The following is a 26,581-nucleotide window of genomic DNA, read 5'->3' as shown; positions in this document are numbered from 1 at the left end:
GGATAAATTGATATGTATATAGAGATACCCCAACTATCTACAGAGTGAGTGGAAGACCTTCGTACTGGTAAAGACTTGGCGATTTAGTCATGATTGTTTGATACCATATTGTCCCATAAACATAGCATGACAGCTGCAGTAACGAGTGTACAAGGAGGTTTCTGATGCTATTCTTACATCATTTCCCCCCCTCCACAGTCTGGTTCGTCGTAGGAAGACGTCTATCACATGTCCAGCAAATTACTCCAAGCAACACAAGCACACTTATGCCCGTTCATTATTCCGCTGACGACTACACTCAAGATTTGTCACCGAACTTAGCCACCATCGTATCTGCATTCGCAAAATCTCTAACAGCCAACCATTTTAAGCAGTTATAACCATTACGTACCTAGAAAATTCACTCCCAAGAAGCAACCCGCTTTCAATGCCAACTGCCGCATGTGATACTTGTACGACTTGCGTCACATGTCCCTCCCAAGCCTTTCCAATTCTCTCTCGCAGCAAACTGCCATTGCTTTGGTCCAATTCTTCCCAGGAAAATCTTGGCTCCAGTTGGACAGTCGAAGCTGAAAGCTGCTCCATCGTCCTTATCTGCATTCACGTTCCTTCCACCAGTAGCCTAGCAATAGTCTCCGGATACCTCATACATCCCTGTAGGAGAACCGCTGCAAAAGTACCATGCATATATCACAAATGCGCCTTCAACTTCGTCTCGATCGCGGGCCCGTACCAGGCTGTCAATACAAGCCACTGCGGCTAGGATTCGCTTGAAATGTGGTATCCAACAAGGAAATAGGTCTTGTACTGCTTGTATAACCGGCACAGCATGCCGTAAGTTGGCCAACTGGAGCGTCGGGCCAGGACGCAGGGACGCCACTGCCCATTTCTTGGGTTATGCAGCCCTTCTAAAAATGAAGTTTGAGCCAGCAGTTGTGGTTGTTCTTGTTGTATTGGCGCCAAGGTGTCAGTGGAACGGAACAACCTGCCCCGCCCTCTCGAGGGGTATGTGGCGTGGAGAGCTGCAGCTCAAGCGCACAAACTGTATGCTATACAGTGCATGAACCCATGCCAACGTCCTCTAAGTCATTTTGTAGAAGTAAATCTGTGTGATTGGCCTGTCCGCTGCGGGTCTGCCAAATTTGAGACAAGTTACAGCGCTTTTGATTGCTTTGTGGCGGTACTGTATCGACCCCAATGTTAAGTGGCCGATCTTGACGAGATGGCCAGATAGGAGAGTCTCGTGTTTTGAGCCACGACGCTTCGATAACAGAGTGCTGCAAGCTTGGAAATACATAGAGCTGCTATTCTTAATGGTTAAGTGAAGAGAAAATCCAGATTCGTAACATTCTGTGTTGTGAAAATACAACCTCAGTACCTTGGCTTTGGTGTTAATTCTGCCTGTGCCCCAATCAGCCACTTAATATTGAGGTCGATAGGTACTGTAGGAGGGTCCTTGAATGGACACCTTGTTCCCGCTTTTCGAGTGGATGCTAATTATCCTCTCGGGGGCAAGCCTATGATGGGCATTGTCTCTTCGTGCAAGGTTGGTACTGTACTGAGTCCTGTACTGAGCCTCGGCTAGTTAATTGGTCTGATTGGTCTTGTCAATGACGTGACTAGTTTGCCGTTCCGTCCCGCATACCTTAGATCGGGGAGACCGGAAGGCCCGCATAGCGTACCAACCATCGCCTTGGCAAAGCGCAACCCAGGCTATCGGTGTCAATATTGAGCAGCATCCTTACACTCTAGGTCCCTCGGCAAAATCAGCCACTTGGTATCTCCACCGATACCCAGGCTAAACGTGCTGTCCCATAATCAGCGCTATGCCAAGCTGATTAGCGACAGCAATAAACAACCTTTCGGCTCGTTCCGAAGTCCGCCATGTGAGAGGATACACCATAAATACCCCAAGTACTTCGTACTACGGGTAGACAATGTTAATTTCTTGTCCGTGCAACTTATCACAGTCTTGGACTTGATGCACCACTAGCCTTGGTATCCATAAGAATACCTGGCCGCACAGAGAAGAGAAGGTATAATTTTTCTGGCATGTCCGAAGCAGCGAGGTGCTGTGGGCTAGCGCTTTCAGTGTTTCCTTCCACGTCCAATAGAGCAGACATGGCTCCCTGTGGGAAAACAAATCCATGTCCATCTGAATCTCTGAACGCGGATGCATCGCGCCCCAGGGATGCAGAATCATAGATTTAGATGGCAGAAGTCCCTGCACATCATCTGAGGCCTTTCCGTAATAAAGCAGGGGCCAGTGGCAGGAGTCTCCGGACCTTGCCTAGTGGCTCATTTCCAGTCGCGGCCCAGGCCTTTGGCTCGCGCTTGGCCAAAGCAATGTTACATGCAGGCCGTCTGGTCCAATTAGTCAAAAAAGGGTGGGATCGCCAGCTGGGCTCGTCATTACAGAGTATCCAGTTACGTAGCTATGAAGGAATAGCCTAGGGGAAGTTTTTCTATGGCTTTATAGAACGTAGAGTCTTTAGCTTAAGCTATAGATTTCCAAGCTGTACGCTATTCCGAAAAGTGTGCTTGGAGGCTTTGTAATCAGTAAGGCTCGTAATAGATGCAACCCCCGCCCTAAGAAGCCTCTCTGCTTTCCCTTTTCCTGTTTCGAACTTCTGTACATAGAGGAAGCGGCAGAATAGACTGCACTGCATTCGCATTCCTAATGCATCCTGCAGTCCTTGGGTCTGCCTATCACGCATACACATTCATCTACCAGGGTGACGTTATACCAGCTGTAGATTGGCACATACTCGACCCAGCCCCAAGAAATCAAAACCATGAAGTTGGTTGTCCCAAGGACATGTGGCCCCTCACAGGAATTTCCAAGTATAAAAGCCTGTCGCCCAACACGAAAGAGGTCACATCAAGACAACAATATCACTTGTTTCACTCCCAGAGCATTCCCCACAATCCGAGATCATGGCGACGCCCAAAGACGCAACAGCTACGATCATCCAGCAGCAGGATGATTTGAAGAAGAGCCTACCATTCTCCGACAAACGGGATTATGTCAACGCTCGGAAAGGCTTCATCACAACCCTCAAGCCTAACATCATTTATCAAGATGACACAGTTATCTGGAACAACGATGATTACGAATTCCTTCACAAAAACGAGTCGCCCAACACAGTCAACCCAAGCCTGTGGCGCCAGTCCCAGCTGACGTCTACCGCCAGGCTCTACCTTGTTACCGAAGGTATCTACCAAGTGCGAGGCCTCGATCTCTCCAACACCACCTTCATCGAAGGCAATGAGGGTGTCATTGTCATCGATCCCCTTACATCACGCGAAACTGGAGAAGCTGCTCTTCAACTCTACAGAAGCAAGCGCGGTGAGAAGCCTGTAAAGGGAGTCATTTACACGCACTCCCACGTCGATCACTTTGGCGGTGTCAGGGGAATGGTCTGTCAGGACGACGTCGACCAGAAATTGGTCGACATCATCGCACCTGAGGGGTTTCTCGAGCATGCAGTAGCAGAAAATGTCTATGCAGGCACCGCTATGAGTCGACGCGCTGCCTACATGTACGGAGCTGTCCTGAATCGCGGAGTTCGAGGTCAGGTTGGAGCCGGCCTTGGACAGACCGTCTCGACTGGCGAAGTCACCCTCATTTCGCCAACCGTGATCATTTCTAGGACCGGAAGAAAACACACTGTTGACGGCGTCGAAATGGAATTCCAGATGGCGCCGGATACCGAAGCGCCTTCGGAGATGCTGATATACTTCCCCAAATTCAAGGCACTTTGTGCTGCGGAGGATGCTACCCACACATTCCACAACCTGTTGACGCTTCGTGGAGCCGTCGTGCGCGATCCACATGGTTGGTCAAAGTACCTAACCGAGACAATTGACCTGTTCGGCTCCAGGACCGACGTGGTTTTCGCCTCTCACCATTGGCCCACCTGGGGCGCTGACCAGGTTGTCGAATTCCTCACTCTGCAACGTGATCTCTATGCGTACGTACACGACCAGACGCTGCGTATGCTGAACCAGGGATACAATGGACCTGAGATTGCCGAAAAAATACACCTTCCACCCGCTCTCGAACAAGCTTGGAGCGCCCGAGGCTACTACGGCTCGGTAAGTCACAACGTTAAGGCTATTTACCAGCGCTACATGGGTTGGTTCGACGGCAATCCAGCACATCTGTGGGAACATATCCCCGTGGAGCGCTCCAGACGCTACGTGAAGATTCTCGGCGGCGTGGAAAACACAGTCAAAATCGGTCAAGAGGCGTACGATAAAGGTGACTTTCGCTGGGCGGCGGAGATCCTCAACCACGCCGTCTTCGCCTTTCCTCACAACACACTAGCGAAGAACTCGTTGGCAGACACTTACGAGCAGCTTGGCTATGGCTCTGAGAACGGTACCTGGCGCAACTTCTTCCTTTCAGGGACTACTGAGCTGCGCAGCGGTAACTTCGGCACGCCGACAGCCACAGCCTCTGACGACGTGATCTCGCAGCTCACACCCGAGATGCTGTTCGATTCCTTCGCTATCCAGATTGACGGTCCCAAGGCCTGGGACGAGAGTGTCGTGATTGATGTATTCGTCACCGACAAAAATACCAATTACCGATGGTGGCTCTCAAACGGTGCCCTAGTGTACACAACAGCGGAACAGACGACATCCTCTGATGTGACGTTGACCGCGACGGCTCGCGCGTTGACTTCTCTGGCAAAATTTGGGGTCAATGACATTCCAGCTCTTGAGAAAGCAGGTATTAAAATTACAGGGGATGATGTCAACGCCCTTGACCGGCTTGATGCGCTTCTTGACCCTGGTGACTCTGACTTCAACATCGTCACACCATGAGGTACTGGGAATGGGGGGGATGCTTTGGAATTGAGTTCTTGTCGTTTCCTTTTTACTTGGGGATTGAGCTTTCATAACAACAATTACAGTCACAAAATAAGCCTTCGACTCTTTTCAACAAAGAGGTAGACGAGGAAATTCCATATCAACGAACTATGACACTGACAAATGGATAGATGCTATTGGTTTATGTGGATCTTTTGTAGGTCTAACAGATCATTCTTTAAGTAATACAATCACACGTTTTCTCGCCCGTTATGTTGCTAATGACTATACCGAAGTTTTCTCGCTAGCCCAGTCTTTGTAGCGTTATGTTCTTTTGGTGCACTGAAAGATTGACACCGACGAGTGTGAATGTAGCGCCGAAAGCAGCCAGCGCGACTTATTATTCTTGAGTGCGAAAAACGAGATATCTAATGACACCAAACGCAGTCAGATAAGTGTCCATGCGCGGACATAAAGCACATTCTCTGTAATCTATCCTTGGCGGTACAGGCACCCAAGATGACCTTGGGGACGTGGCTCCCGGAGCGATTCCGGGCGGTCCCATCCACAGTGCTTAAATACACATAGCGAAGACGAGCTACAAAGAGTAAAGAGAAAGACAAGAGGGTCAGGCGAGGCTTGACAAGTACATAATCACAGAACAAGTGGAAAAGGCTGTTAGTAGGAGGGGAAACACATTTGGGCAGGAGATAAACGATTCTAGCAGGAATGAATTGCTTACGGAGAGGTAATTACTGTCGAAAGTTCCGACCTCCTAAGAAGCAAGAATCTAGAAAACATATATACGCTACAGAGCGGTCACTAGGGCAGCTAGGTTAGACTGTGAATAAATCAATCAAGTAACAACATTGGGATATCTTGCGGCCAGTGTTCGCAAAAGTGTATGGAAGAATTTATCTCCACTTTAGTGATATGAGACGGAGTTCATCGATGCTAAGTGACAATTCCTTTTACTTCACAAGAAGTTGGATTCACTTGAGCCTGAGCTATTGGTCCATATAACAAGCGTGACTGTTCATAGTGGCTGGTTTGATTGCTGGTTATTAGAGAACTTCAAGATTGTTTAAGCTTTAAGGTCTCTTTTTTGTCATGCACTTGATGGACTACGTTCACAGTTGTGTATGTCTTGTTATCCCTGGAGGTTAAAAACGAGGAGACATAAACTTCTAGACGTGATGACTTGGGGATGAAGGGTTATATCCAATTGCAGACCCCCCAAAATGAAGTGTTTGCCGTATTCAATGACACTACCTGTGTGTCGAAACAATTCCATCTAAACACGCTTATTCAGAGCACTTTATACAATTCAAACAAATAGTTGCATCTCTCTCATCCCATGCTAACATCCATGTGACCTTTCATCTCTCCCCGGACAGGAATTTCACCATCGCTGGCACCCCACTCCACATCCATGCTCAGAATCGAAACTTTGAGACTCGGCACAGCCACATTAGGCACCTCTGTGTCGTCCATGAGAGAGACTCTATAGCTCAACTTTCTCGCCAGATACGGTGTGACATCTTTTGGCTCCAGCGTTTTTAGAAAACCTCCCGCAATATCAACTTGTAGCCTGTCCGTTAGAGGAATCGTGGCTGTCACCAACTGGTGTGGATCGCAATTACAGGTTGAGTTCGGTCCAATAGCTTTGACGAAAATGCTGTGAGTGCCGACGAGATTTGGCTCGAAGGACCACGAGAATGGATCTGGATCGAACGAGCCTATGAAGATGTGGATGTAGAAAGGTTTGTTGAGAGCATACTTCTTGACGCGGATATTAGCGATCCACTCTTTATCTGCAGTACCGAAACCCACTGCCCTCTTCGTTAATGGCCGATTACCTCGCCCAGACCCATAGAGCTGGTTCACTGCGACGATGACTTGGCTTGTGAGATTTCCTCCATCATACTTGGCGGTCTCCGGATATAAATATCCAAAGACCTCTGTTGTTCTGGCGGTCTCCGACGTCCAAAATCCTCCAGCTACGTCCTTGTGAAATGGGGCCAAAGGAGAGTTGACGTCCTGTGTCTGTCCAGCTGAAAGCGTGAAGGTGTTGAAAATGGCAGGCTCTGGAACCACGTAGCTGTCTGGGAATATCACCTGCCACATTGCAAAGATCCGATCGATCATGGCATGATGGAGCCAGAAGAGAGGGTCGAATGCAGAGTAGTGGATATATGTCATGTGCCCTCCACTTCCAGTCAGACCATGGATCTGATCATGAATGCTTTCCAACGAATCATACCCTGCCGGGTCGTCGTCGTTTATCCATGCTTCATTGCTGAATGTTGTGTAGTCATTGTACATTGTGAGCAGAATATACAGCCTGGCGCGAAAGGAAGCACCGCTATTGTCGAGTTGCCGGGCAATGAGGTTATTCTGGGACGTTGCAGAAGCATCCTGTCGAGACGGGTAGCGAATGGTCTCACTAAGTTGGTTGAACTGGAGAGGTCAGGATACCTTCACTTATACGAGATTGAGACTGACTGGGCGATCTGGTAATTGAGCAGGATCCAAAGGCTTAAAGCTATAACTGTACAGTGGATTTGCGATTGTTTGCACACCTGCTGGACCATTGATCACGATAGAGGGTGATATCACACTGTTTGGGAGAATAGTATTTCCACCAGTGGAATTTGCTGCCCAGTCCCAGTATGGTATCCTGAAATTCGCAGCAGCAGCCATATATTGATCTCGCACTGGGCCAACTGGGTACTGCGCTGCAATCATCTGAACTTTTTCGTGGAGTGCTTGCTAGTTTCCAAAGTTAGCCGGAATTTCTGGCAACAAAGTATCATCAAACCTCAAAGAGAGCAAGATATGGCCTGTGCCATGTGGGAAAAAGAATCGATACATGTGTACAATATCCATTCTGCTCGTTGCCCGGCTTCGGCTGGACATTATCGAACGGAACAAAAGGTCTGCCATGTATACCTGCAACTTATCAGCCTGCACCTCTCTCGAGTAGAGCACTCCCCACCTGCTATTTGATACCAAGAAAGCATGTCCGACTGAGGAGTATATTGCAACAGATCCAGCCCAAGAATATAAAGCGTCCAAGCAACAGGGTCTTTCTCCAACTCCCGAACCTCTATCCGCAATGGCAAAGATCCGTTGATACCGCTGCCGGTATGTACCCCTGTGATGGGGAAGAACTCCGAGGTCTGGCGTTTTGGAAGTCGTGGAGGATCTGCACCGTAGTCGTAGGATGGGTATGGCTGTCGAGAAGATGATGGCGCAAAGGCTGGGATGGGCAGCAATGCGCAGATGAATGCGAATGAAGTCCAAAACGAAGGGAACAGCATGCCGGGAGCATCAGTAGTAGCGAGCGCAGAAGGAAAAGAGACTCATTCAAGATCCGTCAAATCATTCCTCTCCTCAAAGGAGTGTGCGATAGAGCAGTAGCGACAGAATGACAAGAAACGATCGATGAGGTTATCCAAAAACCGAAGAGAGTGAGCTGGAGGGTGATCTTAAAGAAGTTACGAGAGTTCTGGAGAAGAACACAGATTTCGAGTTCGACTGCACGAAGAAATCTGGCTGCGAAACTTTGTGCTTCAAACCGAAGTGGAAAGCGCGACTGCATCCGCCTTCACCCTCAAGTATCATCAGGTCTTGAATGCGATCGTCGAGGGGGAAATGAATGTCGCGGAACACAGCATGAACCACGACATGATCGTGTAACATGTATGGAAGCGAAGATAGAATGATCTGCTGTGCAATTAAAGATGCAGAGATCTGGACCAAAGAGAAAGAAATAAGCAAAAGACCGTCAACGCCGTGGTCAAATTCTGGCCTCATCCTACGATTCGATCGGATGAGCAGAGCAACGACGAACACGAAACTCACCCAGAAATGCAACAGCACAATGGACAGAAGCACCCCCTTAAAGTCATAACACATCCATTTCTTTCCAAGCAGCCAGAGCTCCATGTAAATGCCTACAAACCAAACGCCTTCCTTCCAAACAGAACTAACACAAAATCTACCCACCCATCGTACTCAATCAAGGCCCAACATTATACTTCAACTTAATGCCCATAGCGGCAAGCTCAACATCCAAATACTTCAACACCCCAGGCACAGCCACAATCGTCGTATCATCACCACCCACCCACCTCTGCCCCTCTCCATCCTCCCAAATCTCTCCCTTCCCAGAGAAATCCTCCGCACGATACGCACACCTCCTACATCTAACCACACCTGTGCCTCTCTTCCTGTTCGCAAAAGCCGAGACAGTAGGCTGAGTCGACAAGAAAGTCCCGCACTCCTTACAGATCCACGAGCGCGAGTAATCCGAGCAATTGAGCAGGCGATCCTGCAGCAGGAAAGCCGTTCCATGAGCAAGGAGAGAATCACGCTCCATTTCTCCCACACGGATACCACCACCCTTCTTCCTACCCTTGATAGGCTGGCCCGTGAGCTGGGTGACCGGTCCCGTGGTTCGGACTTGGAACTTGTCGTTCACCATGTGGCGGAGACGCTGGTAGTAGACGACTCCGATGTAGATGTCGACGTGGAGTTCCTCGCCCGTGATGCCCGAGTACATGGGCTCGTTGCCGTAATAATTATACCCTGCTTTCATGAGCTGGTGGCCGAAATAGTCGCCTGCGGTGTTCTCCTCGTCGAAGCGGAAGGGCGTGCTGTCTTGAGCTAGACCGTGGAGAGCACCGGCTTTGCCGGCGAGAGACTCGACGAACATGCCGATTGTCATGCGGGAGGGGAAGGCGTGGGGGTTGATGATGGTGTCGGGTTGGATTCCGGATTCTGTGAAGGGCATGTCGACGCTGGGCCATTTCTGGGAGCAGACACCTTTCTGACCGTGGCGGGAGGAGAACTTGTCGCCGATGACTGGGGAACGTGGGATGCGGAATTTGATGGAAATAGCTTGCATGGGCTCGACTCCGTTTTCGTTGCCGATGAGGCGGACTTCGTCGATGAATGCGATCTCGCCATCCTTGTATTTCTCATAATGTGTGATGCCATCTTTGTTCACCATGTTTCCATTGGCATCTTGACTGACTGTGTGCCACGCACAGATCTTGTCGCCTTCCTGGACTAGGCGTCCGATATGGGGAAGTCCATCTTCATCAATCATAGCCTTGACTTCTGCCTTGATTTCAGATCCTGGCGCGAAACCGAAAAGCTTCTTGATATTCTTCGACGACCTAGATCTGCCGCCACCTTCTTCCAGATCCACCTTTTTGACCTTGTAGATTGTGCCGTGACCGAATCCTCGCTCGTGAGAGCTCTTGTTGATTATCATGGCGTCGTCCATGTCGTAGCCAGTATACGAAATGACTGCAACAACAGAGTTCATGCCATTAGGGAAGTTGTCGAATCCATATTCGTTGTGGAGAGGAGCTCGAACAATTGGAGTTTGTCCGGTTTGAAGGCGGTAAGTCTTGTTGTCTGATCTGTATCGAACAGCTGTTCCAGGGGTTCCCATGGATTGTTTACCCATCTGACACTGGTACATATTTCTAGGAGATTGGTTGAAGTCGGAGAAAGGAGTCATATTAGCAAGGATGGAGAGGATATTGGTAGGGTCGAACTCGACATGGGTGGATTCGCCAGAAACAATCTCGGGTTCAGTGACAGCGATTGACATGAAAGGTTGCTCTTGGGGTCCAACCAGATCTTCCGCATCAAGAGGCAAGTACTTGACTGGGCGAACCATTCTGGATGGAGATGCAGACATGTAGATTCCAGGATATTGACCTCCAGCAGAGTTGGGCACCCAGCAGATCTCGAGGTCCTTGGGGACATTGTGAGAACCTTCCACCTTCCAGAAACGAAGAGTATCGGCAATAGTAACTGATTGCTTGGGTGTGCACCATCCGAGAATCTTTCCGTCAAGCATGACGACAACGCTCTCTTTCGTTGAGGAGGATCCGGAACTGACAACACCTAGCCCAGCTACAAGCTTGGGTATCGCCGTGACATCAGAAGCCTTGGTGAGAATGCGACACTTGTGGGAGAGATGGTTCAGCAAACCACACGGACTTCCATCGGGGGTATGAACTGGGCATAAGAATCCCCAACTTTCAGGTAGAAGTTTTCGAACAGTGGTGGTCTTCAGTTGGGCGAAGAAACTACCTCTGTGAACCATGCGAAAATGACTGATGAATCGCAAGAAGTTGATCTTTTCTGCTACGACCGTAAATCCGGATACTTGCTGCAAATCGAGACCAGTAGGACTGACGAGATTTCCGGTTGACATGAAATATTCGAGAGCACCTCCAACATTCTCGTTCGTCCGCCCGCACAGCTTGACTGGAAATTCCCTCAAGAACTCTGGGGTATCGAAGCCATGATCTGGGCTTTTTCGCAGATACTCTCGTACTGACATTCGCAGTTGCGTCGAGAGCCAGTCGTCCAGTCGTTCCTTGATGATCATACCGTAGAGAAAACCTCCAAGTAAAATCTCTTGGTTCTGTACAGCATCGGGATTATCCACAGCACAGTCTCCAGCCACCAATGCATAGAGCTTCCTGGTCATGAACAGCAGCATCTTGAACTTGTCGTTATCCTGCGCTTCCGTAACATCCACATTTCCCAGATGAACCAGTACGATCTTCCTTAGAAATTCCGTTCCGCAATCGTAGTTCGACATGGTGTCCGGAACTCCCAAGACAATTCGGAACTTTTCTCCCAGATATGCTCGAGTCTTACTCTTCGTATACAGCCCGTACGCCTTGTATGTCCGCAGTAAAAGTTCGACTCGATCAGTCAAGAATGTGTTCTGCGCTCCCTCCGATCCAGCAGATCCGACTAAACCCTCGAAGATCTCACGGTCGTTTGTTTCCACCAGAGCCTTCATCACCATCATGACTGGAACAAGGTACTCGGCCTTGCGCCAGGAGAATCGAAAGGTAACATTACCGTCCTTCAGGTAATGCAGCACGTTTGTCTGCGAAGTCTGATCCGGTCGTACTGAGCGCATGAGCATACCGTACTTTGTGTAAGCTGGTCCTCTGCCTTCGAATGATGGACGCTCAATTGCCATTGGAAAGTTCCTCCTGTTAACCACCAGAAGACGAATAATCTTCTCGATTCCGTTCACCACAAAGTATCCTCCAAGTTCTTCCGCTTCTTCCTTTCGTTGCACGAGTAGGGCAGGCGAATTGTTTTCCAGGTGGCATTTATTTGACTAAAGGCATTATTAGCATTGGCAGTGCCTTCAAGCGGTTTCAACCTACCATCATCATCAATGGTATTTGCCCCAGGTCTCGAACAAACTCTTTCGGGTCTCCGTTGTTTATCCTGAACTCAAACTTCGCACTCATCTTCCCTCTGTATGTGACATGACGCTCTCTGCATTCTGCTGGGAAGATCTCTCGGTTCCTGGTGGAGAACTTGTTGGACATCGGGAGCATTGATTTCTCGACGAAGACCTCCTTGACTTTGATCCGCATGACATTCTTTCCAGCAGGTCCAGCTCTATCATCTCCATCTAGATATACCTTCTCTCCGATATCCAGTAAGCCCTGTGCAATTGTCCCATCTTCTCCGAAAAGCGCATTGAAGGATTCGATGTGAGGGGAGATGGCGGCTTTCAGCGCAGGATATGCGGAGTGATCCTTTGGGGGATTTCGAAAGAGATTTTCTCGGCGCAATGTGTCGTATTCGTGGCTCCATTTGGTATCCGTACCAGCGCGAGAGGAGGTAGAGGGAGGCATTGTGCTGGAGGAATGTCAGTTTGGAGGAATTGGCGTGCGACCGCAAGCTGTGGAGCTCGAAGCAACATGGTGCAGATGGTGTAAGTTCGCAGGACGAAGATTTAGGGTTTGAGTACAGTTTCTTACCTGTCAGATACCACTACTGTACCAGCTACAGCCAATATAATGCGTGTGGAGCTTGTGAAGAGGCAGAAGCAGCTTCACGATCTCCCGTCTCGGACAAAAACATCATGAACTTTTTTCTCGCTAAAGATACAGTAGCACTAGCGCGGTGGGCTTATCGGGCACCAATGCTCTTGCGGGTGCGGCTACTTCGTACAGTACAGTACGGAGTACTCAAGTACAACCACCAGAACGAGGGAAGTCTTCGGCAACAGCCAGTGGTTTGCGCCCCTCCCCGTCAGCCCTGAACAACGTCCACTAGTTGAATATCAGTGCAGCCGCAGAGCCCGCCGAGTTCCCCTCATCAAGCCTGGAGCAATAATGGCCGGCCATTCACAGCCAGTCAATCCCCTCACTTGCGCAACAGCTGCTGCAAGTGCATGCCTCGCTTTTTGGAGGGCACCTGGGGGAATAGTGGTTAGAGACACAGGATAGGTGAAGAGAAGAGAAGAGAGGCTGCTGCAGAAACTGCATATTGCATACTGTCCGCAGGGCATAAACATGGCGTACTTTTATGCTTCTGCTTCTGCTTCTGCTTCTGCTTCTGCTTCTGCTTCTGCTTCTGCTTCTGCTTCTGCTTCTGCTTCTGCTTCCGCTTCCGCTTCCGCCTGCGTGCCGTGCTGTGCTGCACCTGGGCTGCAGAGAGCTACTGTACCGTGCTGTATGTACCTTTCCCTCCTCACTCCCTGACCTGCTTCTCTTCGAATCAGCGTGCGCCACTGGAAGTATCTTCATCCTCACCCTGAAGCATTCTATCACATCACATCACGATCTTGCTCCAACTCAAGCGATTCAGCCCACCCCCAGAAACCCGGCCCCTCAAGTCCAGACCCCGAGCCACAACTCAACTCAAGCCCAGGACTTCGAAACACCGCTGAGGTCCATCCATTTTCAGGAACTGGCTCGCCTTACCAAACCAGAAGAGCTTGCCAGAACTTTCCCTTGCCTTGCCTTGCCTTGCCTTGCATTTGCATTTGCATTGCTTTTGCCCTGCATTTGGGTCTCTTCTTCAGTTGCCGCCTCGAGATTCAACTCGACGACTACTTTGTACACTGCAAAGTAACTCCAGGTCCACCTCAAACACCAGTCCAAGTCCAACTGGCCAGTCCCTCCTTGAGCCCCGCGTTGGTCATCTACCCGGTGTCAATTCTGCTCCTCCTCTTCCTCCACTATCCTCTACTACGTCTTTACATCTTCTTCATCGTATCCATTCTCTTCTCGACCTGACCAGCCCCGTCCGTCGTTGCCCTCCTTTATTTGATTTTCTATTTAATTACCCCATCCGCTCCTGGCCCCCCACCACACCCAGCTATCTCGACCCCTCCTCGCCCTCGTTGCTTGCTTTTGCCGAGACTTTGTGTCTGACTTTCTTCCACCTGCACCTGCACCTGCACGGCAGCACCACGGTGGGACGAAAAAGCTGAGGTAAACTTGAAGCTTGGGCTTCGTTCGTTCGGTCTGTGTGTTGCTGCTACGCTGCTGCTGCTCACCCGCCGTTCACCCCCATCCGTCCTCACTGCTTCACTTCCCCGGCGGTTCGTGCTCGACCTTTCCTGGGCCCTCTTCTCCGACGCTGGATCCCGAAATCCCATCATCCTGTCCTATCCTTTCACAAGCGCTGTCCGTCCAGCTACACCGTTGTCGTCAACGTCACATTGCGATCAAACAAAATCATTCAACAACGATTGTCTCGACGCACAAAAGCTTACGGTGATACATCTTTTGGACTTGCGACTACCTAATCTCTGCGAACTACTGCTACACAACATCCACAGCTTCAAAGCTATCCACCCTGCTCTCCCCACCGGTTCCCCACGCAGCCTTGCGCAACTTTCAGGCAACCGCTCGACCCTCTTTCCTCGAGAACATTTCCCTTCGGATACAATACTGCACCGGCAGACGATCGAGACATCATGGCAGGCCTATTCAAGAGGGTGTATGATTGGCTGTTGAGGTTATTCTGGTCAGTTGCTGCCATTCTAACAATTCTCGCGCATGGTGCGCAAGCACTCGCTGTTGCAATAGTCCACATCGAAGAAAAGGCTTCTGCGCATGGCTTGCTGATACCTCTCTGATAATAGGGCGACGGAGATGGATATTACAATGATCGGACTCCAAAATGCTGGCAAGACGTCGCTGTTGAGAGTTCTGGCGGTAAGAGAACCCTACTCCCCCAAACTATCACCGAGTGCTGACATTCCCAAGGGCGGAGAATTCACACTCGAGTATGTTCCCACCTCCTTCCTCTTCTTATGCGACCTGCAGCGGCAATTTTTGGAGACCGATTTTATCCACGCGATCCGACATTATCATCTGGCTGACCATATCCTCCTCCCATAGCTCCATTCCAACAGTTGGTTTCAATATGAAGCGGGTACAGAAGGGGCATGTGACACTTAAATGTTGGGATCTCGGAGGACAACCCAGATTTCGGTCCATGTGGGAGCGATATTGCCGAGGGGTGAATGCCATCGTCTTCATCGTAGACTCGGCAGATACTGAAGCGTTGCCAGTCGCAAAGGATGAACTCCACCTGCTTCTCGAAAAGCCCGTACTGGAAGGTATTCCCTTGTTGGTCCTTGGAAACAAATCGGATCTGGAGGAGAAGTTGTCGGTTGATGAACTGATCGAAGCTCTGGATCTCAAGAGTATCTCCCATCGCGAAGTGAGTTGCTATGGCATCAGCGCAAAAGAGGAGACGAACCTGGATGCCGTTCTGCAATGGCTAGTTGCTCGCGCCAGCAAGTAACACTCGACTGGTTTCTGGACTTCATACTACATACCTCGATGGAAATCCCCTTCCCTATTTGACTGGACAGAAAGATAATGACGAATGATAACGAAATGACGGAAAGATAAAACTCTCCCTCCGGTCTGCAAGGACCAAAACGAAATACATCTCCTCAGCCCACAGCACCTCATTTGCTTTTCTCCTTCAGAGCGTCGACACTCTCAATACGTACGAAAAAGGATTCCCTTACCTCGCATTCGATTCCCTACCGTTCCTCGGACAGTTCGATACCTTCCTCTTCTTGACGCCCGTACCACGCCCATGTCTGCAATGACGAGACGACCTTGATGATCCACGTTTTATCGTTCCGCTTCCTCGCGTCAACAGCTAACTCGCTTGAGACTGCTAGATTTCTTGTTCTCTGCATTCGAGCGTGGGATTCGATGGTTGGTTCTGTCGGAATCTGGCCCATACTTTTTTTTCTTTGGTTGCGTTGATGGTTGGTGGGAGGTAGTTTTGTTGTTCAAGGCATGGTTCGGTGTTGGGGGGGTTTTCGAGCAGTGTAATTACTCGGGTAGCATATTTATATTTTCATGCCTCCTGGCTTCCGTGTCTCTGTACGTCTTGTATGTGACTGAGTGATCCCTTGATGAATGAGACCGAATAGACCTCGCTGATGGAACAAACAAGGCAAGGGCACCACTCTGCCAGAGAGTCCAGGAAATGCCATAGCGAGGAATGCTCCAGGTGCATGTCGGAATGGTGTTTCGGCAAGTGATAACGCCTCAGATCAATTTCCCATTGATAAACAAAATAAATAAAATAACGTCGAAAAGAAAGTTCAGTTTCGAAAAGGAAGAAAACTCAAGAACCGTCACATTAATGCTCGCGCTCTACATACTCTGCGCTGGCAAGCCCGTTCGACCGTCCTCCGTGGTGGCTCGCTCACTCACTCCCCTTTCGTACGCACAGAACCCATTTGATGCGCTGGCAGACATGGGTTCAAGGGTGAGACCCTTGGTTGCTGGGATGGGAGTGGTTGTGATTGGATGGGGCTTGGGGGCTTGGGGGAGGGTTGAGTGGTTGAATGATGGGTGGATTTTTGGGAGAGGACTTACTGTACTGGGGAGGGGATGGATGGGAGCGGAGGGGGGGAGAGGGAGATGACGATTTTGTGACGTTATGTTATGGGTCAGGGAGTTGGGAAGTATATTTACCACCTACTCGTACACTGTGGATTATGAGGTTTTACAGCAGACTTGATTTTGATAAGTTGGCGAACGTAGACATGCTTTTCCGTACAGAGGTCCTACTTACCTAGGTACTTACAGTACTGGAGAAGCTTCCAGGCATGCTGAGATGTACGGCGCGCGAATGTACTAAATTATGTATCCCTAGCTGAGCTGAGCTTAGCCGAATGGTACGACTTGATCGGTATTTGTATTATTCGATTATGACAGGTTCTACAGCAGGGGACCAAGATTTCAAATCCACCGAATACGGGAATTTAGAAGGAGTGTATAAAATTTACCTCGCCATGAATGCAATACTGTACTGTAAGTAGGGTCTTTGTCCCAGAGTCAAATACCTCACCAGATACATCAGCAGTCAGTGAACACATAATATTAATCGACAACCTGATCTCCCCTCCCCGCCCAGGCCACGCAATCCCCAGTGTGGGTGGGCATGGGCATGGGCATGGCAAGCTCGTGGCGTTGATCGTTCGGCTCAAGATTCCAGACATGTGCTACAAAGTACTCCTACTGTGACACATACTACCGTGGCGGGGGCGGGGGCTGAACCGAATCCCTTCGCCGAAAGGAACAAGGAACTACTCGAAGTCAGTGCTCAGCCACCGCCCAAGGACGAACGAGCCATGGATCCAAGACTTAGATACTTTGGCTTACTCCTCACTTCCTGACATCCACTCTACTTTTGCTCTTCTCCCTCTCTCGTCTTTTCTTCTTGTCCTGAATACCTATATACTTATTTCGTTCGCATCGAGGTGATTATCGCGGGAGTAGAAGGAAGGATACTGCAGATTGATTGAGAGAGTTTGTCTATCAGATTGATTTGGTACGGACGGCATTGCGCAGCTCCACGCCACTCACTGCACGAACCCGAGATTCACTTCCTCCAACAATAATGGCACCAACAGCCTCAAAGAGCCTCCTGGGCAGAGATTATCGGTAGGAAATCCGTTTCCTTCCTTTCACCTTTTACCTTCCTCCCTTGATAAAGAAAACTCTTTATCCAAACACCTCCACCACACAACTTCGAACGATATCCTCCTTCGCAACCAACACCTCACTAACTATGTCTCCCAGCTGTGATTCCTCCGGATATTGCTACGACTACTACTCTACCTGGGACAACTGGGGCCGCTGGGTCGCACTCGTCCTCATAGTCCTCTTCTTCCTATTCCTCGGCCTCGCATTCTCGTAAGCACTCCTCCCCCTCCTCTTCCTCTTCCCATCCCTCCCCCCCCCCCCCCCCCTTCCTCATCTCCCACGCCCAAAACCCCTCTCCACCCTTCTCCCCCCATCCACCCCATCCAAATTCCACCCAACTAAAGCATCTAGATGCATCAGACAACGCCGCCGCCGCCGCCGTGGCCTCGCACCCATGTACGGCACTGGCTGGATGGGGGGCGGGAAACACAACAACAACAACAACCAAGCCCACGGACAATACGGCGCCTGGGCGAACAACCAACAGCATGCTGGAGGGTATCAGGCGCCTCCGCCGCCGTATATGGGGAACCAGGCGACGGGGACGACGTTCCAGAGTAATGATGGGTATTATGGACACGGGAATAGTCAGGGATATGGTCAACCTGGGGGAATTGAGTTGCAGCAGCCGGGGGCGAGTTATCAGCCTGCTAGGGGGGTGGGTGTGGGGGGGCAGAATGTGTATGAGGCGCCGATGGGGCCGCCGCCTGGGAAGGGGGATGGGGTTATTCGTTAGGTGTGGTGGGTAGGGTAGGGTAGGGTAGGACTGGGAAGAAAGGGGAGGGGAAAGGGGAGGAGGGAGATTGTTAATGGAGATTGATAATAGAGAATGGGACTGGATGGGATGGGAAGGGATGGGGTGAAGTGAAAGGATGGGAGGGGAGAGGAATTCGGAATTTGGAATTTCGACTGTTGTAATGATACCGACACTGGACGGATGTGATAGGATGGGAGGGAAACTTTTCTTTTCTGGAAGGCGTTGATGGATGGATGGATGGATTTATTTATTTACACACACACACACACCAACACACAGGAGATTGCTCTCCGCGGATACGAGCTTGCCATTGAGGCTTTTTGGGACGACGACTGCGGGCGGAGGATGAGGTATGGAGGATGGCGGATGGTGGATGGCATCAAAATTGTCACTTGTGCTTGTGCTTTGGTGAGGTTCGAAGATAGAGAAACGATGTTCACGGATGGCTCTACACTATGTCTGGCAAATAATGCAAATTTGTTCAATAATGTCCTCTCTTTTGGGAAATTTTGGTCTCATTTCAATCTTTATTTTTATCGCAATTTCAGTGCGCCATGATGGTGCAATAAACACCCTATGGCTGGACACGGCCAGTCAACTACTTCCCTTGTGTAGGATATCCCTTCCGGTTTTCAGGAATGCAGATATCGCTCGTTTCCCTTTCCTACATGATAGAGGTCGCACCAATCTCTTCTCTGCAATCCTCTCCCTTGTCTGTCCTCTCTTCCTCATATTCTTGAATTAAATTATTTGCTCCCTCGCCCCACTTCTCGAGATCTCCGGCACAAGACCCCCCTTCTTCTCCTTCTCCATCTTCTTCTTCTTCCTCCTCGCACAAGACCTCAAGATCGACATCTCCAAGGTCCTTCTTATCCCATGACCAGGCTTGCTTCTCCTGCAAAAGAGTCAGGTCTTGTCTAATGGTTTTGGATACGGTACGATTACACTTACGCCCTTGAAGGCATCGTGGTATGGCGGAACCAATGTTCTCTTTGACTTTAAAATAAGCGGTGTGTATTGGTGACTCTAGACCCAAGGACAGAACGACGTTTGAAGCACGGGTGCCTATCTCGGTGCGTGCTGATTGGCACCTGGATGCACTTGAGAAGACTCGTTGCCTTTTTTGCTTGTGCCACTCAGGATCTCGCTTACCATCTGGAAGTAAACAGCAGTCCCACTGCAAAGAGACCACCTCCTCGGTTTCGGAGCATCTACTAGCAGCAATCTTGTCCTAGCTTGATGCTTACATGTAGAGAAGTACAGATGAAAATGAAAGTATCTAAATGGCCGAGTTTAAGTGAGTGAGAGGTAGCCCGTTTCCAGAGAGCCTCTTCCCCTTACCGACCCACTCTATCCTTGATCTGCCTGAAAGTCACAATAGAACAGAAAGCCCGGCAATCACAACATACCCTGCATGTAAGTATGGTAAACAAACAATGTCTGGTACAGAAAGAGGTGAGGCACGTTGGAAAATGCAATAAGCTTATGCAATTTGGATTGTGCAGACGATTGTCTTTCAGCACTTATAAAGATCTTTCTAAATTGCTTTCTAGCCAGTTACGACACATCAAGGGCGTCGTGAAAAGCACCTCGTAACGACATAATATGCCGACCTTCACCCGTAATACCTCACTCAACCTGATTGAACACATTCTCAGGCATATTGAAACCATCCTCGAGGCCACCAAACGCGAAAAGATAGCTACTATCCAGATCGCCATTCACCAAATTCAGTGGATCTCCCCAGTTACTAAACGTTCGAGACGAGTCGTACACGATGCCGTCTATAGATTGCTCATTCATGACATGGTCATTACTCGATTTCGGGCCCTCTTTGGCGCGCTCTGAAGCACGTCGGATGAGGTTCGCTGCTTTCCTTGCTACGATGCAATCTTCCATCGTGTCGAGGATGCTGATAGCCATGTCGACGAGTGGGAAGAGTACGAGTTTTTCGGGTTCCGATGCTTCGTAGACGATGTAGATTAGGAGGGTTGATACTGCGAAGAGGGTGTATGTTGTGTTGTAGAACCTGGTTTACTTAGTTTGCTTGCAGCTGTGAAAAATAAAAAGAGGCGTTTCATACCATGTGCGGAAGTAGACGTGGTTACGATATGTTTCGTGAATGGTTTCGATAGTCTCTTTGCCTGACTCGAGACACTTCGTCACGTTCTCCTTGCAAAGAGTTGCATCTTTTGGCTCCATTAGACGCCGGTTTGTAAGGGAGAATGCAAGCAACAGAATTCGAACGTTGTGATACCCTATCATAATTCAGTCTATTGCTGATCACAAATGAGCCGACGCTGGAAAGACGTACTGATCGACAAGAACAATCTTTGTCTTTTCATGAAACGGGCATCTCGCATGGAAATCGAGGCTCTGGAAGAAGCAAAAGTTCTCATTGGACGGATTTCAGGTGGGAGGTTGTCTAGCCATTGCTCCAGTTCGTATTCAATGAGCTGAGCTGCTGATAGTTTATGTTCCGGAGCGGCGGATGTCAAGTAGATTTCTCTGTAGACTCGTCGAATTATCCGAGAGAGGTCAACCATGCATTTGATGATTCCATAGTAGGGTGCCTGACTCTTCTCGGGATAGTGCTCCTGGTGGGAAGGGTCGCTGCGTGTGAGAGGCAAATCTCGATTATGGAATACGTCCATGCCTATGGAATCTGGTCTTCCGATCGCGAAACTGATTTCTCTGGTACGTCTTAAGCATTTTGGTCTTTGGGAGTTCGAGACAATCGAGACTTACATTTCTAGCGAGTATAATGCCCTATATTCCAGTGAGCCGATGTTTATTCAACGCAATCGTTGCGTCTGAGGGCAAGCTTTCTTGTTCTTACCACCAAGTCCGTGATTCTTCTTGTAGTAATGTATACGACTTTTTGGTCTCCGGAGGAGGTTCCCGATTGATACCGATAGACTGAGCGATTCTTACGGACAAGCCAGCATACAAATATGATACTTCGGACAAGTTAACCAAGCTTTATTGTGAGAATACACTATACGTACAATGAGGATTGAGTACATGCTGACAAAATTGAGCCTACATAGTTAGATTCCGTGCCAATGATAAGGCCTTGACTCTTACCATGAAGAAGAAGCACTGTACCATCTCTAACTCCGTCGTCATACTCATTTCATCACCTAGAGCGCGAGCCTCGTTGAACAACCTTGTGCTCCAACTGATACAATCATCAACATCCCTCGATTCTTCATCTCTAGGGCCAACCAAGGCACCTAAAGATAGGACGCTATAATAGAGAGCCATGAAAGTTTTTGTTGCCATTCGCGAGTCCCCCGACCAAAGGGCTTCGCAACGAGATAGAAATGCCGATTTAGTGAGTACAGGATATGCGTAGTGAACAGTGCTGAAAAAGTTCTCGACAAATAAGCGACATTGATGCTGATGCGGTGTGATCCTGTTCATCGGAGACTCTAGATGATTGCGTTGGGACGATGCAGATGGCGAGATCACTGGATTGTGTAAATGTGACACTAGAGAACCTGTCCTCTCCTCTCCACTACCTTCATCCTCATGGTGACTTTGTGACAACGGAGTAATTTGGTGGCTTGTTTGGACACGAGATAGAAAAGCTAGTGACGACGAACTGCCATAAAATTCAACACTTTTAGTATGTCGATTGATAGCAGTGACCTCATTCATCAAGGCAGTTTTGGGGGGTCTTGGTAGGAATGTATTGCCAGTATCAGGCAGTATGGCACCGGCGGGAAAGACATGTTCTACTTTCGGAATTTGTTGATCGAACGGGTTGGTGGTCATGGACAGAGCTGTGGAACTATATGAAAGTTCCGGCCGAGATAGCGCGACAATTTCATCCCGAAAATGGACGGGTGCAATTCGATTGGAAATCTCTGGCATTGAGCCCTGTCCATTTGAGAGGGTCTTGACTTGTCTCTCAAGATCTCTGACGTAGCTATCACACAACGATCAATAATAAGCCTTTTCCGATGTCAGAAGTTGAAGACTGACTCTGCAGAAAAGGTGTAGCGCCTTGACCTGTCTGCATTTCGATAAATGCATTCGACACTTCGCACTGGGAAACATGCGTTGTTCAGTTCACTGTTCCCATAGCTCACGGAATTCCCGGGCACTCCGTAATAAGTACCCACCTCTGCAGTAGGAGCATGGATCTAGCTCATCGCACTTGTTCTTCTTACGGCGACAAAGCTCACAAGCATGAGCCGCGCGAGGTCGACGGGCCTTCGGACGTGGGGGCTGCGGTTCCGGATTCATCGTACGTATTAATGCTCTGTGGTTCTCAAAAGCAAGAACTAGGTCATCCCAAATAGAGGCACGAGTCTCGGTGAGGAACAATTCTAGATCACAAACCGATGAAGTATCTATGCTACTGAGATGAATAAGGTTCAAAAGCGTCGCAAAGATGGAACTAGTACGTTAGAGAAAGTCACGTGAGTCACATCAAGCCTTTCGGGTCTTTTTTCCAACTAGACCTTGTTTAGAAGTACATAAGGTTCAGCAGTGAAACCCCGCAAGCTGTCCTTCACCTACGTGATTTTTTGAAGACGGAGGCTCATCTTCATGATCTGTCAAGGCCTGATGTATCGCAGCACTTCTTGTCTGGAGTTTTTGCCTCGAGTATTTTGAGAGGGGAAACAAAAACTAGGGTGGATACGGAACGTATTCCAGCTAATTAGGTTCCAGGGACAAGCGAGGAAAATCCAACGACACGTGAAACAACTGTAAACAAAGCTAAACCTCCGCGAAAGCTTAGTCGGTTTGCGTGATTGGATCGACCTCCATTTCACTGTCAACCTATTTCATTATTTTCCGTAATAATGGCTCGATGCGACACGTTGCTGCAAGTGCAAGGGCAGGGATGCGTACTTTTGAAGAAGTATTTTTGGCTCCAGGCGTGGCTAACGGACCTGCGACGACATGAACTAGTACTGCTTGTATTTTCGCACATGCTTAAATAGCCATGGGCGGCGCAAAGACCGAGAGCGTCAGTCAGACCGTCATATCCCGGAGGTCTTTCCGGCGGTCAGTCTTCTCACTGAAAGCTGTTCTCAAGAACGGACAGATAGTCACAGACCAGACTCGCAAATAGACACAAGACGCTGCTTGACACGAGTTTCTCCTAGGCAAGGTGAAGCGGCTGTCTAGCCCGACATATTTACAGCCGTCTCTCTCTATATCTTGCCTCGGTCCTGCTTTCGATTTGCTCGTTTCGGTTATCATATGCCTTCTATTGCCGATAATGAAGGCATGACTCAAGCGCCTCGCAGACGAGGGAGAATGTGGGGGACTTTGCGAGAGAGACCAGTAGATGACCAGATCGGAATAATTCATCCGCAAATCTGCAAGCACGCTGGACCAGTCCTCACGTATTTCTTTCGGATTATCCGAACCGAAACATTCCAAACTTGGTACAGATCTCCACGGAACTCTTGCTTGGGCATAGATACCTGTTTTTCAAGTTGATGAGGTCCGGGGACTAGTATTCTACATACAACTCATCATGTCTCGATTCGTCTTGCATCCAGTAGTTTAGTATATTTGCCAGCTCGTACTTGTTCACGTTACGGCGGTGGGTAAATCGGTCCTCTCCATCGTCCTTTTTCATGCTGTTTTCTAGCGATTTGTTCGTGAGTGCAGTACAGCACCGCTTCTTATTATTTATCCAGTTGATGGGTCATACTCACTAGGTGTCCCTCCAGACTTGTACTGATGCACTAATCCAAAGAATCGATCTCTTAATATGGAATCATGCCCGTACAAAGATGCAGGACTTCCTGTCGACCAGCGAGTGGAGGATTTGCTCAGTCGGATGACGCTCGCAGAAAAGGCCGGGCAGATGTTCCATACGATTCTGATGATGGGGCCAGGTGGTCATCTTCAAACAGAGCCAAATCCACTCTTTGATATCCTTCCAACGGAAACGCTCCTCGGGAATAAACATCTCACACATTTCAACCTGCTCGGTCCAGTCACTAATGCTCGAGATGCGGCAGAATGGCATAATGGCTTGCAACACCGAGCTCTTGCGACAAGACTGGGAATTCCTGTGACATTGTCTAGCGATCCTCGAAATCACTTCACCGACAATGTTCTGACTGGCTTCACTGCCGGAGCATTATCGCAATGGCCAGAAACTTTAGGTCTTGCAGCGTTACGATCGACGAGTCTCGTGGAGCATTTCGCAAATGTGGCAAGGGAGGAGTATCTTGCACTTGGACTTCGCGCAGCTCTACATCCTCAAATTGATCTTGCTACCGAGCCACGATGGTGTCGAATTGGAGCAACGTTTGGAGAAGATGCCGATCTCTCAAGTGAACTTGTGGCGGCATATATTCGGGGCTTTCAGGGTCCAGAGCTGGGCCCCAATTCGGTCGCGACTATCACTAAACACTTTCCTGGAGGAGGTGCTCAGAAGGATGGCGAGGATCCGCACTTCTCCTATGGCCGAGAGCAAGTTTACCCTGGGGATAATATGGACTATCATATCAAACCTTTTCGAGCTGCAATCGCAGCTGGGGCAACACAGATCATGCCTTGTATGTGGAAAATCCGAATCATCTCGTTCTGAATACTACTTTGCTTCCTTGTCTAGCCTAGAGGAGGCATTTTTTTTCCATTTCTCTTCATTGGCCAAGGTATCGGCCCGGCTGCCCATGGCATACAATCATCTTTTTTATCTAGTACTAACTTGGCACCTTACAGACTATGGAATGCCGGTTGACACAGAGTTTGAGGAAGCTGGGTTCGCATTCAACAAAGGAATCATCACCGGCCTGTTACGTGAGAAACTCGGTTTTACAGGAGTTGTTGTTACAGACTGGGGCCTCATCACAGATGCAAATATCCTTGGACAGCATATGCCAGCCCGTGCTTGGGGTGTAGAGTCCCTAAGCGCCTTGGAGCGTACGAAAAAGATCGTGGATGCGGGTTGCGATCAGTTTGGCGGCGAATGTTGTCCAGAGCTTGTCATCAAGGGAGTCGAGGATGGATTAATACCCGAAAGTCGAATCGATGCATCTGTTCGACGAATACTCGAAGTCAAATTTCGCCTCGGGTTGTTCGAACAACCTTTCGTCGATGTCGAGGATGCAGTGAATGTAGTTGGGAAAGAGAGCTTCAGAGCAGACGGATACGATGCACAATGCCGATCTATCACCTTGTTGACAAATGTCAATCAAATTCTGCCCCTGAAGGTAAGCAATGCAATGAAGGTCTACGTTGAAGGACTCGATCCAGCTCTTGTTATCGGACGGGGACTGTTACTCGTGAACCAGCCTGCCGAGGCTAACATTGCCATCCTGCGCCTCAAAGCTCCACATGAAGCCCGACCTGGAGCCTACGAAGCCAAATTTCACCGTGGCTCTCTCGAGTATCCATCGCGAGAAAAAGCACGCCAAGCCAGGATCTACAACATGGTACCCACGGTTGTCGACGTCTATTTGGATCGACCCGCCATCATCCCTGAGATCGCTGCTTCAGCAGCAGCTCTCATGGTCTCTTATGGCAGCAGTGGTGCCGCCTTCCTGGACGTTGTCTTCGGGATTGCGAGTCCTGAAGGCAAGCTGCCTTTTGATCTTCCGTCGTCGATGAAAGCTGTCGAGGAGTCACGCTCGGATATGCCGTATGATACCGCACATCCAACATTTCGGTTTGGAGATGGGCTGTTGTATGGAGAAAGAGACGACAGACATTCTCCAGAGCTTCATTCTCACCTATAGAGAACAGCAGGGCCAGGAACTGTGAGAGACTTTTACGGTAATGTCAAGGATCAATACGAAGTGCTTCCAAAAGGGCCGATTGTTTCCAATGCCTAGACTTTTCTGGAATATTATTTTGTATAGCTCACCACCTAAATATGTATGCCGCTTTATGTAATGCGATGTACGCGACGTGATAAGGTAGAACAATAGAAAGGCAAAAATGAAGCTATTCACATAATTGACACTATTTATACTACTTTTTCAAGTGTGCCTCCATTCGAGTGTGCCTCCACGAGTGTGCCTTTGATCGAGTTTGCCTCCCTCTAGGTATGCCTCCGCGAGTGTGCCTCTATTCAGATGTGCTTCTATTTGAGTACCTACTTTGTTGTGAAGAGGTTTAACAGAGGCGACATAAAGCGGCATGCACATTCAAGTGGTAAGCCATATAAAATAATGTTTCGGAAAAGTCGAGGGATTGGAAA

General features: G+C 49.2%; 9 protein-coding genes across 9 annotated transcripts; 5 read left to right on the top strand and 4 right to left on the bottom strand.

Moving 5' to 3' along the window:
- Positions 1-2,619: 2,619 nt before the first annotated feature.
- Positions 2,620-5,683, top strand: ONS95_003494 (uncharacterized protein). The gene is made up of 2 exons (XM_058496806.1): positions 2,620-5,060; positions 5,115-5,683. Exon 1 carries the CDS (start codon positions 2,938-2,940, stop codon positions 4,831-4,833), a length of 1,896 nt encoding a protein of 631 aa, XP_058354059.1. The 5' UTR covers positions 2,620-2,937; the 3' UTR covers positions 4,834-5,060; positions 5,115-5,683.
- A 485-nt stretch (positions 5,684-6,168) lies between these two features.
- Positions 6,169-8,141, bottom strand: ONS95_003493 (uncharacterized protein; the record flags this gene model as incomplete). Its single annotated transcript, XM_058496805.1, has 4 exons — positions 6,169-7,278; positions 7,324-7,590; positions 7,640-7,770; positions 7,817-8,141. The coding sequence occupies 4 exons, from the start codon at positions 8,139-8,141 to the stop codon at positions 6,169-6,171; spliced, it is 1,833 nt and encodes a 610-aa protein (XP_058354058.1).
- A 701-nt stretch (positions 8,142-8,842) lies between these two features.
- On the bottom strand, positions 8,843-12,518 carry ACR2 (DNA-directed RNA polymerase I subunit RPA2; the record flags this gene model as incomplete). Its single annotated transcript, XM_058496804.1, has 2 exons — positions 8,843-11,989; positions 12,039-12,518. 2 exons carry the CDS (start codon positions 12,516-12,518, stop codon positions 8,843-8,845), a joined length of 3,627 nt encoding a protein of 1,208 aa, XP_058354057.1.
- Positions 12,519-14,907: 2,389 nt separating this feature from the next.
- ARL8B (ADP-ribosylation factor-like protein 8B) lies at positions 14,908-15,429 on the top strand (the record flags this gene model as incomplete). The annotated part of the gene is made up of 1 exon (XM_058496803.1): positions 14,908-15,429. The coding sequence occupies one exon, from the start codon at positions 14,908-14,910 to the stop codon at positions 15,427-15,429; it is 522 nt and encodes a 173-aa protein (XP_058354056.1).
- Positions 15,430-16,676: 1,247 nt separating this feature from the next.
- On the top strand, positions 16,677-18,378 carry ONS95_003490 (uncharacterized protein; the record flags this gene model as incomplete). Its single annotated transcript, XM_058496802.1, has 5 exons — positions 16,677-16,772; positions 16,825-16,967; positions 17,024-17,600; positions 17,739-17,852; positions 17,994-18,378. Exons 3-5 carry the CDS (start codon positions 17,557-17,559, stop codon positions 18,376-18,378), a joined length of 543 nt encoding a protein of 180 aa, XP_058354055.1. The 5' UTR covers positions 16,677-16,772; positions 16,825-16,967; positions 17,024-17,556.
- A 246-nt stretch (positions 18,379-18,624) lies between these two features.
- Positions 18,625-18,957, top strand: ONS95_003489 (uncharacterized protein; the record flags this gene model as incomplete). The annotated part of the gene is made up of 1 exon (XM_058496801.1): positions 18,625-18,957. The coding sequence occupies one exon, from the start codon at positions 18,625-18,627 to the stop codon at positions 18,955-18,957; it is 333 nt and encodes a 110-aa protein (XP_058354054.1).
- A 183-nt stretch (positions 18,958-19,140) lies between these two features.
- Positions 19,141-19,364, bottom strand: ONS95_003488 (uncharacterized protein; the record flags this gene model as incomplete). The annotated part of the gene is made up of 2 exons (XM_058496800.1): positions 19,141-19,294; positions 19,351-19,364. 2 exons carry the CDS (start codon positions 19,362-19,364, stop codon positions 19,141-19,143), a joined length of 168 nt encoding a protein of 55 aa, XP_058354053.1.
- Positions 19,365-19,888: 524 nt separating this feature from the next.
- Positions 19,889-22,765, bottom strand: ONS95_003487 (uncharacterized protein). Its single transcript, XM_058496799.1, has 9 exons — positions 22,530-22,765; positions 22,390-22,453; positions 21,487-22,333; positions 21,408-21,441; positions 21,239-21,359; positions 21,148-21,168; positions 20,714-21,093; positions 20,483-20,657; positions 19,889-20,428 (listed from the first exon to the last, which is right to left on the bottom strand). The coding sequence occupies exons 1-9, from the start codon at positions 22,651-22,653 to the stop codon at positions 20,029-20,031; spliced, it is 2,166 nt and encodes a 721-aa protein (XP_058354052.1). The 5' UTR covers positions 22,654-22,765; the 3' UTR covers positions 19,889-20,028.
- A 1,374-nt stretch (positions 22,766-24,139) lies between these two features.
- ONS95_003486 (uncharacterized protein) lies at positions 24,140-26,117 on the top strand (the record flags this gene model as incomplete). The annotated part of the gene is made up of 2 exons (XM_058496798.1): positions 24,140-24,935; positions 25,102-26,117. The coding sequence occupies 2 exons, from the start codon at positions 24,140-24,142 to the stop codon at positions 26,115-26,117; spliced, it is 1,812 nt and encodes a 603-aa protein (XP_058354051.1).
- Positions 26,118-26,581: the final 464 nt, after the last annotated feature.

Source organism: Cadophora gregata, assembly GCF_030347475.1.
Source record: "Cadophora gregata isolate MNR1 chromosome Unknown scaffold_12, whole genome shotgun sequence".
NCBI lineage: Eukaryota > Fungi > Ascomycota > Leotiomycetes > Helotiales > Ploettnerulaceae > Cadophora > Cadophora gregata.
The sequence above is the reverse complement of the archived record's forward strand: the minus strand, read 5'-3'. Positions and strand labels throughout refer to the sequence as shown.

Bases quoted from the DNA above. Each gene is read 5' to 3' on its own strand.
- ONS95_003494 (XM_058496806.1), top strand. From the start codon at position 2,938: ATGGCGACGCCCAAAGACGCAACAGCTACGATCATCCAGCAGCAGGAT.
- ONS95_003487 (XM_058496799.1), bottom strand. From the start codon at position 22,653: ATGAATCCGGAACCGCAGCCCCCACGTCCGAAGGCCCGTCGACCTCGC. The intron at 21,360-21,407 runs GTACGTATAGTG...ACTTGTCCGAAG, and splicing joins GCATGTACTCAATCCTCATT to TATCATATTTGTATGCTGGC. The intron at 20,429-20,482 runs GTATGAAACGCC...TAAGTAAACCAG, and splicing joins CACGTCTACTTCCGCACATG to GTTCTACAACACAACATACA.